Source organism: Girardinichthys multiradiatus, chromosome Y (assembly GCF_021462225.1).
Source record: "Girardinichthys multiradiatus isolate DD_20200921_A chromosome Y, DD_fGirMul_XY1, whole genome shotgun sequence".
Lineage (NCBI taxonomy): Eukaryota > Metazoa > Chordata > Actinopteri > Cyprinodontiformes > Goodeidae > Girardinichthys > Girardinichthys multiradiatus.
This window is the reverse complement of record NC_061818.1, coordinates 10698761-10715814: the sequence shown is the minus strand read 5'-3', so window position 1 is coordinate 10715814 and position 17054 is coordinate 10698761. Positions and strand designations below refer to the sequence as shown.

The 17054-nt window shown below is 40.4% G+C and overlaps 1 protein-coding gene across 1 annotated transcript in view; it reads right to left on the bottom strand.

Moving 5' to 3' along the window:
* Positions 1-6888: 6888 nt before the first annotated feature.
* Positions 6889-17054, bottom strand: part of LOC124864475 (neurabin-2-like) — a 48802-nt gene continuing 38636 nt past the window's right edge. The window contains exon 15 of the mRNA XM_047359267.1: positions 6889-7327. Within this exon, the coding sequence (XP_047215223.1) occupies positions 7274-7327 (54 nt within the window). The 3' untranslated portion in view covers positions 6889-7273. The remainder of the gene's footprint in view (positions 7328-17054) is intronic.

The following is a 17054-nucleotide window of genomic DNA, read 5'->3' as shown; positions in this document are numbered from 1 at the left end:
GGTCGGTCTACGTTCCTACCCTCACCTATGGCCATGAACTTTGGGTCATGACCGAAAGAACAAGATACAAGCAGCTGAAATGAGCTTCCTCCGTAGGGTGGCCGGGCACTCCCTTAGAGATAGGGTGAGGAGCTCGGCCATCCGGGAGGGGCTCGGAGTAGAAGGTCAGGTCATCTTTGTAAATGACAACTGGCTCCCAAACATTTTACCAGTTAAAATTCAGGTTGAAAAAAACTGTAAAGCAGCAACAGTAGTAATTGTTCTCCTTCCCAAAAACATCCAAATTTAGTGTTAATGCAAAACAGCGCCAGCTGCCAGACTGAAAGAAAGTACCATAACTTTTTTCTCACTTACAGAAAGTCAAATTCAGCTGTTTGAAAATATTTCCAGTGGTGAAAAACAGACGGTCGTGGTATGGAAACTAAAGGAGCACCACCTATCGCTCTTAACAAGGTAAGACTAGTTTTAAAAATACAGTTGTAAAGGTGCATTTCTTTCAAACAGTTGACTGCATGCAGCTCCTTGAACTGATAGCATGACTAAAGGGAAACAGTTATAATAACCTATCCAATACACATGTCAAAACTGCTCCCAAAAGTATTGTGTTTATTCTGTTGTCTTGTTGAAGTATAAAAATCCAAACAATAGGAAATGAATGTTCTCCATAACGGTAATTTATGCTTTTCTATCTGAGTTCTTGATGTCTTTTCTGTTACTTTACGTTAAACCACTAGACCCTGTTAACTACTCAAAACAGGCTGCATGAAGGTCCACAAATGGACCATGGTAATTTTGTCATTTGAAATTTAGCTGACACCCAGCTCAAAAGATACACATGTAAAGATACACATAGATGCAGCAGGTATCTAAAGTATCCAGGGATACAACAAAACCCTAAAACCACAGCATTCCAAAATATGACCGGTTCTCAAAACGATCGAGGATCTCTTAGATAGTAGTTTGTCGGTTATAGTTATGGGAGGTTACCTTTACCAGGTTTACCAAAGTTTTAGAAAGCTAAGATTTCAGAACCAATAACCCCCTTCCACACCTGCTGCTGCACACTCCCAGTCAGCGTGCTAAAAGAAGGCTCAAACACCCATCCCTAATTGACAAAAAATACAGTTGGTTGTTTAGAAACACTTCTCGATGTGAAACATATTGTGTGGAAACTAAAGGAGCAACATCCAAATGAGATGGGCACATATTGAATTGTTGGTCTTTATCTGGAGAAAAAAAACTGGCATGTTCGACTGCAGACAGGCTACCTGAGCAGATAGCCCAACTAATTACCCAGCTTAGGCCAGCCTGTTATCCCTGTGTTACTCTTTTTCACTTCAATTCAGTTTATTTATAATTCAATTCACAACACATTCAATCCTACAGATTTCAAGTCCAGGAAAATACATTCCAATTAATCCTAATTCTCAAACAGTGTCAAATTCAGTGTCAAACAAGTCAAATTCCGTTTATTTTTTAAATTGGTTAAAAAGGTTTTCTAAGGAAACCTATCAGATTGCATCGAGTCAGTGACTTGCAGCATTCACTCCTCCTGGTTGAACATGTAGAGACAGTGGACAGACGCTTGCATTGACTTTGCAGCAATCCCTCATACTGAGCACACATGTTGTTGAGAGGAAAGCTTGCCTTTAACAGGAAGAAACCTCCGGCAGAACCAGAACCAGGCTCAGTGTAAACAGCCATCTCCCACAACCGACTGGGGGCTTGAGAGAACACACAAAAGTACTGATCCCATTGTACTTTCTATGAGAAAGAAAAGTAAAACATCTATACTCTATAAGGAGCAGAACACCAAAACTGGATAATAGTTTGTGTCATAAGCACAGTTACCTGAAATCAGCCAGTTAGTTAAACATGTATTTATTGTATATTTTTTGCTCAAGTCTTCGTCCCAAAATAACAATAAATATGTAAAAGATAAAATTAAAATAAATTATGGAATAATTATAGCATTTTAGTTTTGAATAGAAATATTCAGACGATGTTATACGTTTTTGTTCGAACGTTTATATGAAAATTTTTTAGCCTGAATTAAACTGCAAACAGGTAACAGCTTCATTTTATTCAGTTTATTGTTTTCAATGCAGACATGAGCAATGGGCAGACAATGGCAGGTAATGGCTGACAGCTTTAGTTAAAACACATGTAAAGGCTTCATAGAGGCAAAAGCAGCATGTTAACTAATACATAATTAAAAGGCAAACTGATCAGTCTCTCTGTTTAGACATTAAACCCAAAGTGACCACGATTTTGGTGATACAACGGCTATTTTACAGCTCACATGATTTCAAAATAGAGATGAAACTGTAATAAAAATACTAAAGACATACCATAACAGGACTCAAATGAGTTGCTTATGGCTGATTTTCATTCTATTAAAAACAAATTTCTCTCAAACACATTTGTTCCCATCCAATACAACTAATATTTAAACATACTGCAGTCTTCTTAACAAATACTTGGTGTAAATAGTAACAAAATCCCAACTGTGTTTGCCGTATACAGCAAGTGTGTAGTCTCTCATTAACAACAACAGAAAGGTATTCAAACAAAGATATGAAGGTCATCATCCCGCTTCTAACTGTTCTTTGCTTAAACACGTAACCAAAAGTCTCTGAACACACATGAAGATTACAATCAAACTTTCTCTACTATAAGGATCTTCAAAGCAAATACCTAGCTGTAAATATGTGTTTTTGACATTTGTATTGTATGATTTTAGAAGAAGGGAGAATACCTTAATTGACAAATGTATGATTTGTTTGAAGATTTTTATGGATATAAAACATAAAAAACTACAGATAAATTGATTTACGACTGAAACAAAATGGGCCCAATGAAATGTCTTACTACTAACAGCAATGTGTTCTAACCAGAGCTTGCCAGCAAGCATATTTATGGCTTTAAAGAAATTAAAAACAAACAACCTGCTGCTCTTAGCCACAACAGCAACTTGATTGAATGCTTCTACATTGTCCGAAAGCACCGTTTTGACCTTCCATAAAAAAACTATTAATCCCCAGTGGGTACCAGTAACATCTAATCAGCTAAAGATATTATTGTAAAAACAAATAGACTGTACTGTAACAGTAATGTGACATGGCCAATTAAAAACTGACTTTCAGAAGGTGAAACTGCTTGCATCTTTTTATATTTACCAGAACAAAGATGTTATTTTTTCAACAACAAGATTAAGTTTGATACACCACCAGAGAGCCCCTAGCAGTCATTTGACTATATTTCCCTCTTTTACATAGTTATCACTGGCTCAAGGGACCATCTAATTTTAAGCTAATAATAGTTTGCTCACAAGTACAGAAAATTATTTTTCTTGTCAGAGTGTCCCAACACTAATGTAAACCAGAAATTAAACTACCATATCCTGTTAGGTTAAGAAACGTCTTACCAGCTGGTGGATAAGGAAAATTACTAAATCAAATACGACTTTAAAATAATTTTTAGATGCCCATTCACAAAATAAGGTTTTACTAGGTAACGACAAAGAACAGAAACCAAACTAAATGTGAATATCAAGTAAAGTGTTAGATGCCATTTCTTTGTAACAGCTGCAGTTTGTACTTGTTACCCTTACAGGGGTTTAAATTAGCATGAAATCATTCGCTACTAGCATGTTTGTCTTGTAGCAACCTACTAGCGAAGCACAGTTACATGCAGGAAATCAATATGGCATGCTGAAATATAAAGTTTACAGAACTGAAATATTCTGTACTCAGGATTATGAGCCATTACATGTTCTGTAAATCAATCCACAATTTTGGATGCTAATTTTTGGGGTTACAATTTCAAACTGTTTTGACACTTGAAGTTCCAACATTCAAATGAAAAAGCGTGTTACCAAGGGTCTGTTACAGTAAATTAAACTCCATTTAAACATTTTGATACAGTTGGCATTTTTAACACTGTTACCGGAAATCTAAAATAAAAGCTCATGTTTTCAAAAGGGATAGTTTAGATTTTCCAAGTGGGTTTAACTGAGGGGGTATCAGCAGTGGTTATCTTACCTGTAATACATACAATATATGGTAATTTACATAGACAACTACAGTTATTTGTAACAAAGATCAAGTTAGTTTGTGTCTGTACGAATGTAATGTGAAAAGCTTTAAAAAATAGATAGTCTTAGGTGTCTGTTATATTTTGGTATTACAGCTTGTTGGACCAGATGTGTTTAACACATTCTGTTTAAAATACAACAAAATTCACTTGTATTAGCAAGAATGCTAAAATAGCTTCTCCATGAACAGCTATGACATCTTTGAGATTGAAGTTGTTTTATGATAGTAGACATTTGCTTTGCTCTTGTGCCAACTTTGTCTAGCCATTAGCTTGAAAAAAATGTCTCTTTCATTAAAGTACAGGTGCTAAGATAATAATGTACTGCAGGTAAGATATTGACAGCTTATAACCCTAGATGGTGCACTACACCAAAACCCCAAATCACATGCATGTGGGAGCCACATTGATTTTGCTCAGGTTGGATGGGAAGTATGTGGGCTCACAATAAGCTTCTTATATGGAACTTAATTAGGTTAACTAAACACAATCTGAATTGGCAAAGCCATGTAGGTCTTAGCTGGGTCTCAAATAAGTTTTAAGGAAATCAGGTCTGTTCATGTAACCACATTTAAGACCAATTGTGTTGTGCCACATCAAAACTGTGTAGGTAATAAACCTGGGGTCATCTTGTGACCCATGGACAACCCCCTATCATTCAACAGATTTTCTAGGCATATGGGCCCCATATGTAAATGTTGGCTGGGAAAATTAGCACCATCATTTCAAACTAGACAACTGGCAGCATTTAGGTTACTAGTATTTAATACCATTTGGATAATGGTTTATTTAAACATGTTTAATAGTTACACCAAGTATCTAATTAACATGTCGCACTTATGTAATACTAAATACAGAAAAATAGATTACTGCTTCACTTTGCTTGCATGGGCTTTTGTCATAAGATCAATTGAAGACAGAGGTTCTATGGATAGAACTATGGATTATCCACAGGTTTCCTGACCAGAACTCTGACATTTTCTTTTTTCCTGTAAGAATCAGCATATAGTTTTATAGATTAAACCAGCTTTGCAGAAGCCAGTAAAAACAGAACAGAATATTATCCAATAAATTTGTTGATTTTTTAAAAACTAATTCTGTATTACAGATCAGTTGATTCTAGTACATGTCTACAGAACGGATGTGGGTCATTCTCAGTTACATTTTTAGTGGCTCTACAATTTTACATAGGTGATAAAATGTTGGGTCTGATGTAAAACACGGGTCCAGTTTATTCATTGTTGGGGGAGATTTTAGCCTGGTCTAGATGTTTTCTTCAGAAATCCTACTCCTTCGCCCAGACATATGGAGAATACAGGAGACAGTTGTCACATTTAGATCACAACTGTGGCTGTCGGAAACTCCTGGAGCTCCTCCTGTGTTGCTTTCAGCAAAGGACCAGTTTGAGTCTCATCCTTTTATCATTTATGGAGATAAATTAGGAGATAGATTAGGTTTTGTAATGTCCCTGTTGTCCCATATTTCCTCCAGTAATAAGTCACTCCCTTCACTGTGCCATGGGTAATGCCATGAGGTTTTTGTTGGAACCTTCTCAGTGAACTCGCTATAGCGTAAATGAGCAAATGTCAGGACAATCCTGCTAGGACAGCAGAACTTTATGTCAGGTGAATTAGACTAAGTAGAACTGATGGCAGGTGTGAACCCAGGAGGACTGAAACTCAATAAAAAAGGCGTTTCAACAAAGTTTTAGTTTAAAGTTGTACACATTTATGAAACCAGGTGGTTGCAGCTTTTAATTTTTTACATTTCTTCCCTTAAAAAATGTGTTTGTTTTTGGTTGAATTAAACAGAACATGTCTCACATTATATGTGGAAAAGCGTTTGAAAGATCTGTCAAAGGGTAATTGTAATAACAAGGGTGTTAACACTGTAAGTAGAAGATTTTTCCAGTATTTCTCTGACTCTAAGAAATATTTTGAACAACTTAGCTCTGAATGTGGGAGTAAACTGAATGTTCCCTGCTTAGCATAAAACCCCAACTCTGCGCCACATAAGACACTCTCAGAATGCCACTCTACTCAGCTTGAAGAGTAATTTCCTGAAACCTGATAACAACCAGCCCCTGCAGCGGCTCAAAACGTATTACATAAATGAATGAAGAGCTGAAGGTTGGTGTGCCTGTAAGCCCACAGATACTGCAGACACCAACAACACATGCCAGAAGAAGCTCTACCCGCACAGAATAGACTGTTGACACCCTGTTTGCCACTAATGTTGATAGAAAAGAGATGAAACAGGAATACTGAAGCCTTCCCCTAACAGCGAGGGGTCGTCGTTCCCTCATGGCACTAACTTATTCTCATCTACCAGATCCACTGAACTGCCTTTAAAGGCTTTTAAATAAATGTATATAGAGTATATACACCATCGTGCCTCCGCGGTTCAAACCTTATTGTAGACAGATAGCTGTAGGCTCTCTGCAGTTTCACAGGTTTGATGAGAAATGTGTTTTTCATTTTTTTCATTGTTTTTATTACTTAACTTCCAGCGGTCAGTTGGCTTTTTCCATATAAACATTGTGTAATGTTTCCTTGCCTGGTCATTGGCCAGTTTATCAGAATGTTCGTCTCAGTAGTTGTTGAGTCAATTGATCGACGCCAAAGAACAGAAGAAAAACTTGTCCTCTTCATAAGGATCCCTCAACAAAACTCCAGAAGAAAAAAAAAGAAGCAAAACGTGGTTCACTGATTTCAAAAAGCAAGAATCATTTGTCCTTTGTTCTGTTTTGTTCCACATTCATGCCCACTGTCTATAAAGCACTTTGTGACGAGCCAGGGTATTAAAAGCGCTTTTATTTTCATGAAGTCAGTTGAATAATAATTAGAACCTGGTAAGATACTGTTGATGAGGAGTGGGGAAAAAAAACGATCATTCACAGACAGGGTACAAGTCAAGTGATTGTGATTTTTGTTGATTGCCAAGCTGGTTGACAGGAAGACACAAAAAAGGAGGATACCAGTTATTACAGGTGGTGCATTCTGGGATAGGATGAGGGGTCACTTCCTCCTCAGTCTATCTTTTACAACAGCCATTTTAGTTCTTTTACACTCTGTCCGTGCAGCAAATGGGTACTTAGAATTTTATATGGTCCTGGTCTGAATGAAGGCTGAGCACCTCCTCTTCTGGTCACAGACGGGAGGTAGGACGTAGCAGCAGATTAGGATGGTGAAGGGCTCTTCAAGGCATCCACTTTGGTCTCCAGATCTGTAATCTGTGGAAATAAAACACAGTGTAAGGTAATAATAATTAATCTATAGTCAAATGAGTAGAACAGCATTCTTAATTTAGCCTAACGGTATAACTTTATAGATTAGTATTGAGGTGGTCAGGTGGTGTGGCAGGTTTGCTGAAAAAAGAAAAAATGCAAGAATAAATATAATGAATACAAGGCAGCTAATTGAAACAATGAAAATCGTGAAATATCTAATAATTCCACCCAGAACAATGGGTTTGTCCTAGGTGGTGTTCTTAGGGGGGTATTAATTAAGTAATACACATTAATTACCAATATTTATACATTTGGTTCGCCTTAGCAAATTATTAGGATAATGATTTCGGTAGGAAAATTGGAGATTCACCAAGAAGGTGGAGGTCGGTGGTAACCTCTTCTGGGAGGGAAGGTGTTATTGAGAGAGTCTGGTGGAGTTTGAGGTTGGTTTTTATGGTTGAGCTGGGAGACGGCAGGTTGGTCAAAATAAACCTGGCTAAATTATAAACGTGGTGTTTATGAATTTGCATGGTAGCAGAGGATGGTTACCAATTACAGAGTACCGCCGAAGTTTGACCAGGCCATATGAGTGCTGGAAAAATGAAGTTAGTATTTGGAAGCTTGCTACGGACTTGGATCTGAAAAAACAGGCATTAGCAGTGGCGCTGGGGCTCGAAGGGAGAGCCAGAGAGACTGCTTTGGAAATATCCATGGAAGATCTGAACAAAGATAACAGTATGGAAACCTTGCTTACTAAATTAGACGAGGTATTCCCAAGAGAAGAAAAAAACTGCGCTTATGAAGCATACTCCTCGATATCCAAAGACAACACAATGTCAATGGTGGACTACATAATAGACTTTGAACAACGATACAACCGTATGAAGAAGTACAATATGACCCTGCCTGACGCTGTGCTGATGTTTAAACTCCTGGACACGGCTTGTCTCCAGGAGAAGAATAGGCAGCTTGCTCTCACAGCATGCACAGATTTGACTTTTGCATCTATGAAGTCTGGATTAAAGTGGATTTTCGGAGGAAAAACCAGCGCACCAAGCAATGGCAGCGAGACACAAGATGCCATTTTATTTACGGAGCAAAGACCACCAGGGAAATTCAGACAGAGCAGTTGCCCGTCACAGAGCAAAATGTCTCTAAAAGAGAGCTGGAACTGTTTTAGATATGGAGAATGACAAAGATGTCATGTTCAAACAAAATATTTATCTTGAGTTCACTAGTTTAGGACACTATTGTGTGGACATTAGAGATGAAACTATAAAAACGAGTAGCAATGAAAGTGAAGCCCTTGTCGTCACAGCAGGGATGTCTATAAAAGAGAAGCAAAAAGTTATCCTGAAGCTGCACAAGCAGTTTGGCCACGCCTCTGCAGATCGTCTGCAGAAGCTCATTCACAGCTCTGTAAATACTGACAAAGACTGTTCAGTCATTTTACAGAAGATTATTCAAGACTGTGAGATATGTCAGAGATACAGCAGGACCAAGCCCAGGCCTGCAGTTGGTTTGCCCTTAGCCTCAGAATACAATGAGACGGTGGCAATGGATTTACATGAGTTGGAACCAGGCATATGGTATCATCGATCATTTCACACACTTCAGCGCTGGAAACATTGTGAGGACCAAGATCGTCAACTCGTTCATCCACTCATGGATAAGTGTACACGGTGCTCCCAAACGGATCTACACAGACAACGGTGGAGAGTTCAACAATGAGGAAATTAGACACATGGCAGAAAACTTTAACATTGAGACAAAGACTACAGCGGGATACAGTCCCTGGAGGAATGGACTGCTTGAGAGACACAACATGACAGATTGAGATCCTAATGAAGGTGAAAAGGGAAAATGGGTGTGGTTGGCAAACTGCTCTAGACTGGGCTCTTATGGCCAAAAACAGTATGATCAATGTGCAAGGTTATAGCCCACATCAGCTTGTGTTTGGTCAAAGTCCTAATCTCCCTTCTGTTTTGACTGATTAACTACCTGCTCTAGAGGGTACTTCTGAGTACTAGAGTAGGACGGCACTTAGCAGCACTACATGCTTCCAGGAGAGCCTTCACAGAGGTGGAATGCTCAGAAAGAATAAGAAGAGCCTTGCGCAAGCAGTTAAGGCCTACAGATGAAAAGTATGAGACAGGTGACAAAGTGTACTACAAGCGAGCAGATAGTACAGCCTGGAAGGGCCCTGGTCTAGTTATTGGTCAGGATGGAGCTGTAGTGTTCATAAGACATGGTGGGATTCTTGTCCGAGTACATCAGTCCAGGCTAAATAAAGTGAACGTACAAAGGGAGGATAAGCCACTACTGCCCAGACTGAAAATGATAGAGAAACTGAAGGCATGGTTCATACTGATGTGTCGGAGAGTTCAGATGATGAAATGAGTGTTAATAGAGAAGAACAAATCACTGAGAGCACAGAGCAAGATTAAAGAAATGTCAGATAGACTAATGAAACAAACACTGAAACAGAGGGTGATGTAACTAATATTCAAGATTCTACTTACATTAAACTGAGAACAGGTCAGAGAGTCACATTTACTAACAGAGATGATGGTGCTCAGCACACTGCCAGAGTCTTAGGTAGAGCAGGGAAAGCCAAGGGGCGATACAAAAACTGGTACAATGTACAGCATCTTGACCCAGATGGCAGTGAGGGACAAAAGCAAGCATTAGACATGTCACAGGTTGATAACCTTCACACTGGATGTGAAAATACAGATGCTGATTTATTCATTGCCAAATACATCTCTTTTGATGCTGCTAAACAGCAAGAGATTGAAAACTGGAAAAATAACAATGCCTATGAGGAGGTCACAGACAAAGGTCAAACATCTGTTTCAACTAGATGGGTCTGTACATTGAAAGGAACGTCTAAGGGTATCATTCCCAAAGCCCGCCTTGTGGCGAGAGGTTTTGAAGAAGTCAATTTTCAAGAGTTGCAGAAAGATTCTCCCACATGTGCATCGGAGTCACTCAAGCTGCTGATGGCTGTGATCTGTCAAAACAACTGGAAAGTTCATCCTATGGATATTAAGTCTGCCTTTTTGCAGGGTATGGAACTCTTGAGAGACATTTACATTCGTCCCCCACCTGAAGCGGGCGTGGATAATGCTTTGTGTAAACTAAAGAAATGTGTGTATGGACTTGCAGATGCTTCCCTCTACTGGTACAACAAGGTCAAGGAACTTATGCTGAACACTGGTGGTAAAATGTCAAAAGTTGATCCTGCAGTGTTTTTTTTGGCAGAATGAGCAGTCTAAAGTGACAGGAGTACTGGCATGCCATGTGGATGATTTTCTTTGGGCAGGTTTAGACCACTTTGTAACTTAATGTTTTCCCTGTACCCAAGCCTGCTTTTCATGTGGGACGTGAAGTGCATGAGAGTTTTTCTTACGTGGGGATCCACATTGCTACTTTGGGTGATGTGGTGCAGGTGCATCAGCATAGTTACATTGACAACCTGCAAACAGTTCATTTACAGGCATCACGAGCTGTACAGCGAGATAACCCACTAAATGACACAGAGAGAGAACATCTAAGGTCCAAAATAGGACAGATTTTATGGGTTGCAAAACAGACAAGACCAGATGTTATGTTTGACACATGTAGCCTGGCATCCAGCATTAAGAATGCTACTGTTCTGTCCATACATGATGAGAACAAGGTCATTTGCAAACTCAAGTTGGAGAACGTCACACTAAAGTTTCAACATTTGGGCAACAGGAATAACTTGAGTTTAGTTATCTTCAGTGATGCTTCACTGGGCAATCTTCCAGACCGAGGTACACAAGGAGGGGCTTTAATTGTCCTAATGGAAAAAAAACACAGGAAAATTCTCCCCTTTGTTTTGGCAATCTAAGAAAATCAGACGTGTGGTAAGAAGCACATTAGCTGGAGAAACCCTTGCCATATCAGATGGTATTGGCAATGCAACGTTCTTAGCTACGCGCTACTCTGAGCTCACTACTGGTACAGTAGATCTTAATTCTCTTCCCCTCACTTGTGTTACTGATAATCATTCCCTGTTTGACGCACTAAAGTCGACAAAACAAGTCAAGGAAAAGAGACTAAGATTAGAAATAAGCAGCATTAAAGAACTCGTGCAAGAAAACAAAATCAAAGAGATGTGTTGGTCAGAAGCAAAGTAACAACTCGCTGATTGTTTGACTAAGAAAGGTGCTGCCCCCTTTATGCTCCTTAAGGCACTGAATGAGGGTGTATGGACACTGATGTTATGTACACTGTTTAACATTCATTTAGTGGTAACTTTTAAAATGCTACTATGTTCTGATAAAATTTTTTGGTGACTGCTTTTTTATTATAAACGTGGTGTTTATGAATTTTCAGTCGGAATCAGAGGATTCTCAACTTGACCTACCATGACCCATGACTGGCTGGCTGAAAACTAAGATGTTTGGTGAGCACAGCAAACCAAAAGCGAACTTTATTTTTTTCATTTGGTGCGGTTTGTTTTCTCATTGTACTTTTTGCAAGTGAACTATTACTTGTAAACAAAGCCATGCGGGTGACGATCATTGTTCCCATTGGACAGAAACGACGGGGGCGGGACAGAGCACAGACCCGGAAATGTAGGAAAACAGCTGTACACGTGCTGCGTGCAGCTCCACTGTTCTGCATATTTGTGCCGTTATTACAGCTGCAATATTATTGTGAGGGTGAAGAGCAGCTCATTCAACACAGACTTTCCTTTTATAATGTTGGAACTCCGTCAGAGAATGCGTGCTGAACGCCGACGTTCTCTACGTGCCTTGTCCCACAGCAAGCCAGTGGCGTTGCTAAGCAACACACAGTTTATCAGGTATGATTACCTTACAACACACACCTTTGCTACCGGCTACGGTGGCTTTTTATGTCCAAAGAGATGTACACTTTTTGGAGTTGGTTCGGATCGGGGCCGGTTTGTATTCAGACCATAAGCGAACCGCACCAGAGTCCGTTAGCAAGCGGACCGAGACCACCTCAAAAAGTGGGTCTCGGTCTGGTTGTTTGGTCCGGACCAGGGTTCGCTGGAGTGTATTCACACCTGCACAAAAGGTCCGGACCAAGGGGGGAAACAAACTCTGGTCCGTTTAAAGCAGACCAAAAGTGGCAAGTGTGAATACAGCCTAAGCTGAAACCTGAGGTCAAATTCATCTTCGCTTGAAGATTGTTAATCCAGTTTTAACTCTGTCACCTAACAGTGGACAAGATGAGATTTTCAGTGTCTGTTATAAGTTTTAGGCAGTATTGAGTTTCTGTCTGTTTGCTGGCTAAATAATGACACTACTGCTGCTCTTTGCTCTTTTGGAAGATGCATTATTATTTATGATGTCACAACCATGGACACATTTTTCTAACTATTTGTATTCAATTTCTTTAGTTTTGCATTTTAAACTGTTTTGGTTATATTTAATTTCCCTGATGCTTTGACATTCAATTCAATTCAAAAATACTTTATAAATCCCAAAGGGAAATTAAATGTTGTTATAGCTCATTATGAAGGTTTCTTCAAAGAAACCTTCTAGATGCTGATTGCTGTGGGCAGGAAGGATCTCCTGTAGCGCTCCGTCTTACAGCAGATCTGAAGAAGCCTCTGACTGAAGACACTCTGTTGTTGTAGGACAGTCTGATGAAGAGGATGCTCAGGGTTCTCCATAATGTTCTTCATTTTATGAAGAATCCGTCTTTCCACAATGATCTCCAGAGGTTCCAGAGGAGTCCCCAGAACAGAGGCAGCCTTTTTTATCAGCTTGTTGAGCTTTTTTAAGTCCCTGGCTCTGATGCTGCTTCCCCAGCAGATGATGGTAGAAGAGATCACACTCTCCACAACAGACTTATAGAAGATATGCAGCATCTTGCTGCAAACACCAAAGGACCTAAGCTTCCTAAACTACATCTACTCTGGTCTACTTGAATGTTTTCCTCAACCATTCCAACCTGTGCAAGCTGACTGGGAACAAGGAACATTTCAGCTTTACTCTGTGTTGAATGACCTTCCTGGATGTGGTTTATAATCCTCTTCGCTGTTTCTACTGACAGCGCTCATGTTAGGACGATATTTCTTGTAAATTAGCTTATTTCGATCTACATTACCTTATAACAGCAGACATGTCTACATATTTAGACCAGTGCAGGTGTTTTGGTAAAGAACTGGACATAATTCCATGTATTAAAGGAAAACAGCAGTTCTGAGATGTGTTTTAAAAAAGCTAAATGGTTTGTTCTACACATCTCCAAGATATACAGTCTCAGAGTTGGGTCAAGAGTAATAATGTTTAGTTTGCTAAAATAATTCTAGAATAATTCTAGAATTGCGCCGCTCAAGGTGGCAGCAGGTTGGAGTAGCTCTGTTACTTTTGATTCTGATTTATTCTTTTTTGGGAACTATTCCTCTTGTGGTGGATACAGTTGATTTTTTTTGGATGACTGTCCACTCCAGTGTCGGATGCTGTGGAGCTTGGAGGAGTTTTCTTAATACTTTTCTACTTTTGGACATTTGTTATGATGCATTGCCATGGCAACGGGGTTGTTTCTTACAACCGGGAGCAGCTGATTAATATCTCAAATGCTCAAATAATACTTCAGCTACAACCCCAAATCCCTGATGAGTTGAAAAGGAGATGCCGTGGATGCAGAGCAGGAGCTAAGAGAAGAGAGAGAAGGAGGAAGTTCAAACCATCTCTTCCGTCGATTTTGATGGGCAATGTGAGATCATTGGGAAACAAGTTGGATGAACTCCAAGCCCTACAAAGGACCCAGCCAGAGTACCGGGCATGCAGTATCATGTGTTTTACTGAGACATGGCTGCAGGATCATATCCCCGACTCCAGCGTCTCTCTGCCGGGCTTTTTAACCATACGAGCAGACAGAGATTTAAAGAGGAGCGGCAAATGTAAAGGAGGTGGACTGGCAGTACTTGTGAACAACAGATGGTGTAATCCAGGACATGTAACTGCGAAGTGTCATCTCTGCAGTCCAGATATTGAACTGTTGGCAGTAAGTTTTCGTCCATATTATTTACCCAGAGAATTCACCAGTGTTATTTTGGCAACAGTTTACGTTCCACCTTCCGCTGTTGCTGACACTGCATGTGATGCCATCAGCTCAGTTGTTGCTAAGCTACAGACACAAAACCCCAATGCTTTTGTGGCAATTTCTGGTGATTTTAACCATGCTTCACTCTCTGCTACACTTCCAACGTTTCAACAATTTATCGGCTGCTCTACCAGAGAAAACAAAACATTGGATTTGTTTTATGCAAATGTCAAGGACTCATACATCTCTACAGCAAGACCTCCTCTAGGCAAATCAGATCACAATCTTGTTTTTCTCTGCTCGAAATATAAGCCCCTTGTTCAGAGGCAACCTGTATTATAGAGGACTGTGAGAAAATGGTCACAGGAAGCTGAAGAAGCTCTGCAAGGTTGCTTTGAGGCTACAGACTGGGACGCACTGTGCCAGCCACATGGAGAGGACATCAATGCCTGACTGAGTGTGTAACCGACTATATAAACTTCTGTGTGGATAACATCATCCCCACCAGAACCGTGAGATGCTTCCCCAATAATAAACCTTGGATCACCAGTGACCTGAAGGACCTGCTTAACAAGAAAAAAAGAGCCTTCAGAGAGGGAGACAGAGAATTATTGAGGATTATACAGAAGCAACTTAAAGTCAAGATAAGAGACAGCAAGGAGGTGTACAAGAAGAAGCTGGAGAGCAAGCTCCAGCAAAACAATATCAGAGATGTGTGGACAGGGATGAAGAAGATCACAGGCTTCAAGCAGAAGGATGATCAGACCGATGGAGGTCTGGACAGAGCCAATGAACTGAACACATTCTTCAATAGGTTCAGTTCAGAAACAAGCTTCGCATCCTCCACTCCTGCTCACAGCCAGACATTCCATCTTCCTTTGACCCACAGGACCCACAGCTGTCCAGTAACACCTCACATTTTTTATCTTCCACCTCAGTCCTAGACCCTTCTGCTTCTACATGTTTGCCTTCAACCATATCAGAAGATGCTGATGCTTCCTTTGCTTCCCACTTCCACCTGTGTGTCTCAAGAAGTCAGGTCAAGAGACAACTGGAGAGACTGAATAGGAATAAGGCTGCAGGTCCAGATCATGTCAGCCCTAGAGTCCTGAAGGCCTGTGCAGAGCAGCTCTGTGGGATTCTGCAGCACCTCTTCAACCTTAGCCTGGCCCAGAAGAAGGTTCCGGTGTTGTGGAAGACCTCCTGTCTTGTTCCGGTACCAAAGAAAACTCACCCATCAGTCCTCAATGACTATAGACCTGTTGCCCTGACATCTCACATCATGAAGGTCCTAGAGAGACTCCTGTTGGCCCACCTGAGTAAGCAAACAGTAAACCATCAGGACCCCCTTCAGTTTGCTTATCGCTGTGGAGTTGGAGTTGAAGATGCCATCATACACCTGCTTCAACAAACCCACTGTTATCTGGACAAAGCCAGTAGCACTGTGAGGATCATGTTCTTTGATTTCTCCAGTGCATTTAATACAATCCAACCTGATTTGCTTTGTCAGAAACTCCAGAAGACTCAGGTGGAGGCCTCAACAATCTCCTGGATTAAAGACTACCTGACAAACAGACCACAGTTTGTGAGACTGAAGGGTTGTGAGTCTAACCAGGTAGTCAGCAGCACAGGAGCACCACAGGGGACTGTACTCTCACCATTCCTTTTCACTCTGTACACCTCAGACTTCCAGTACAAGACAGACTCCTGTCATCTGCAGAAATACTCGGATGATTCTGCAGTCGTGGGGTGGATCAGAGATGGACAAGAAGCTGAGTACAGGATGGTGGTGGATCGCTTTGTGGCATGGTGTGGAAACAATCATCTCATGTTGAACGTGACTAAAACAAAGGAGATGATTGTAGATTTTAAGAGAAACAGGAATAAGTCAAAAACTATTTCTATCATGGGACAAGAAGTGGAGGTGGTGGAGGAGTATAAATATCTCGGTGTTCACCTGGACAACAGACTAGAGTGGAGATGCAACTGTGAAGCCATCTACAAGAAGGGACAGAGCAGACTGTACTTCTTGAGGAAGCTTAGGTCCTTTGGTGTTTGCAGCAAGATGCTGCATATCTTCTATAAGTCTGTTGTGGAAAGTGTGATCTCTTCTACCATCATCTGCTGGGGAAGCAGCATCAGAACCAGGGACTTAAAAAAGCTCAACAAGCTGATAAAAAAGGCTGGCTCTGTTCTGGGGACTCCTCTGGAACCTCTGGAGATCATTGTGGAAAGACGGATTCTTCATAAAATGAAGAACATTATGGAGAACCCTGAGCATCCTCTTCATGAGACTGTCCTACAACAACAGAGTGTCTTCAGTCAGAGGCTTCTTCAGATCTGCTGTAAGACGGAGCGCTACAGGAGATCCTTCCTGCCTACAGCCATCAGCATCTACAACGGCTCTTTGAGGAAACCTTCATAATATGAGCTACAACAACATTTAATTTCCCTTTGGGATTAATAAAGTATTTTTGAATTGAATTGAATTGAATTGTCCTGTTGAAAAGTCCAGAGAGAAATTACGTTCAAGCATTCATAGTTGAATCTAACTTGAAACCATCCGGTTCACGAAGCACAGCAGAGAGCAGCATGTCTGTTACGTAACCAACAATAACCTCTAATGGAGCAGCTGGCAATTAAGCAGGTGATGTGAGCTTCCTATATTCCCAGTGAT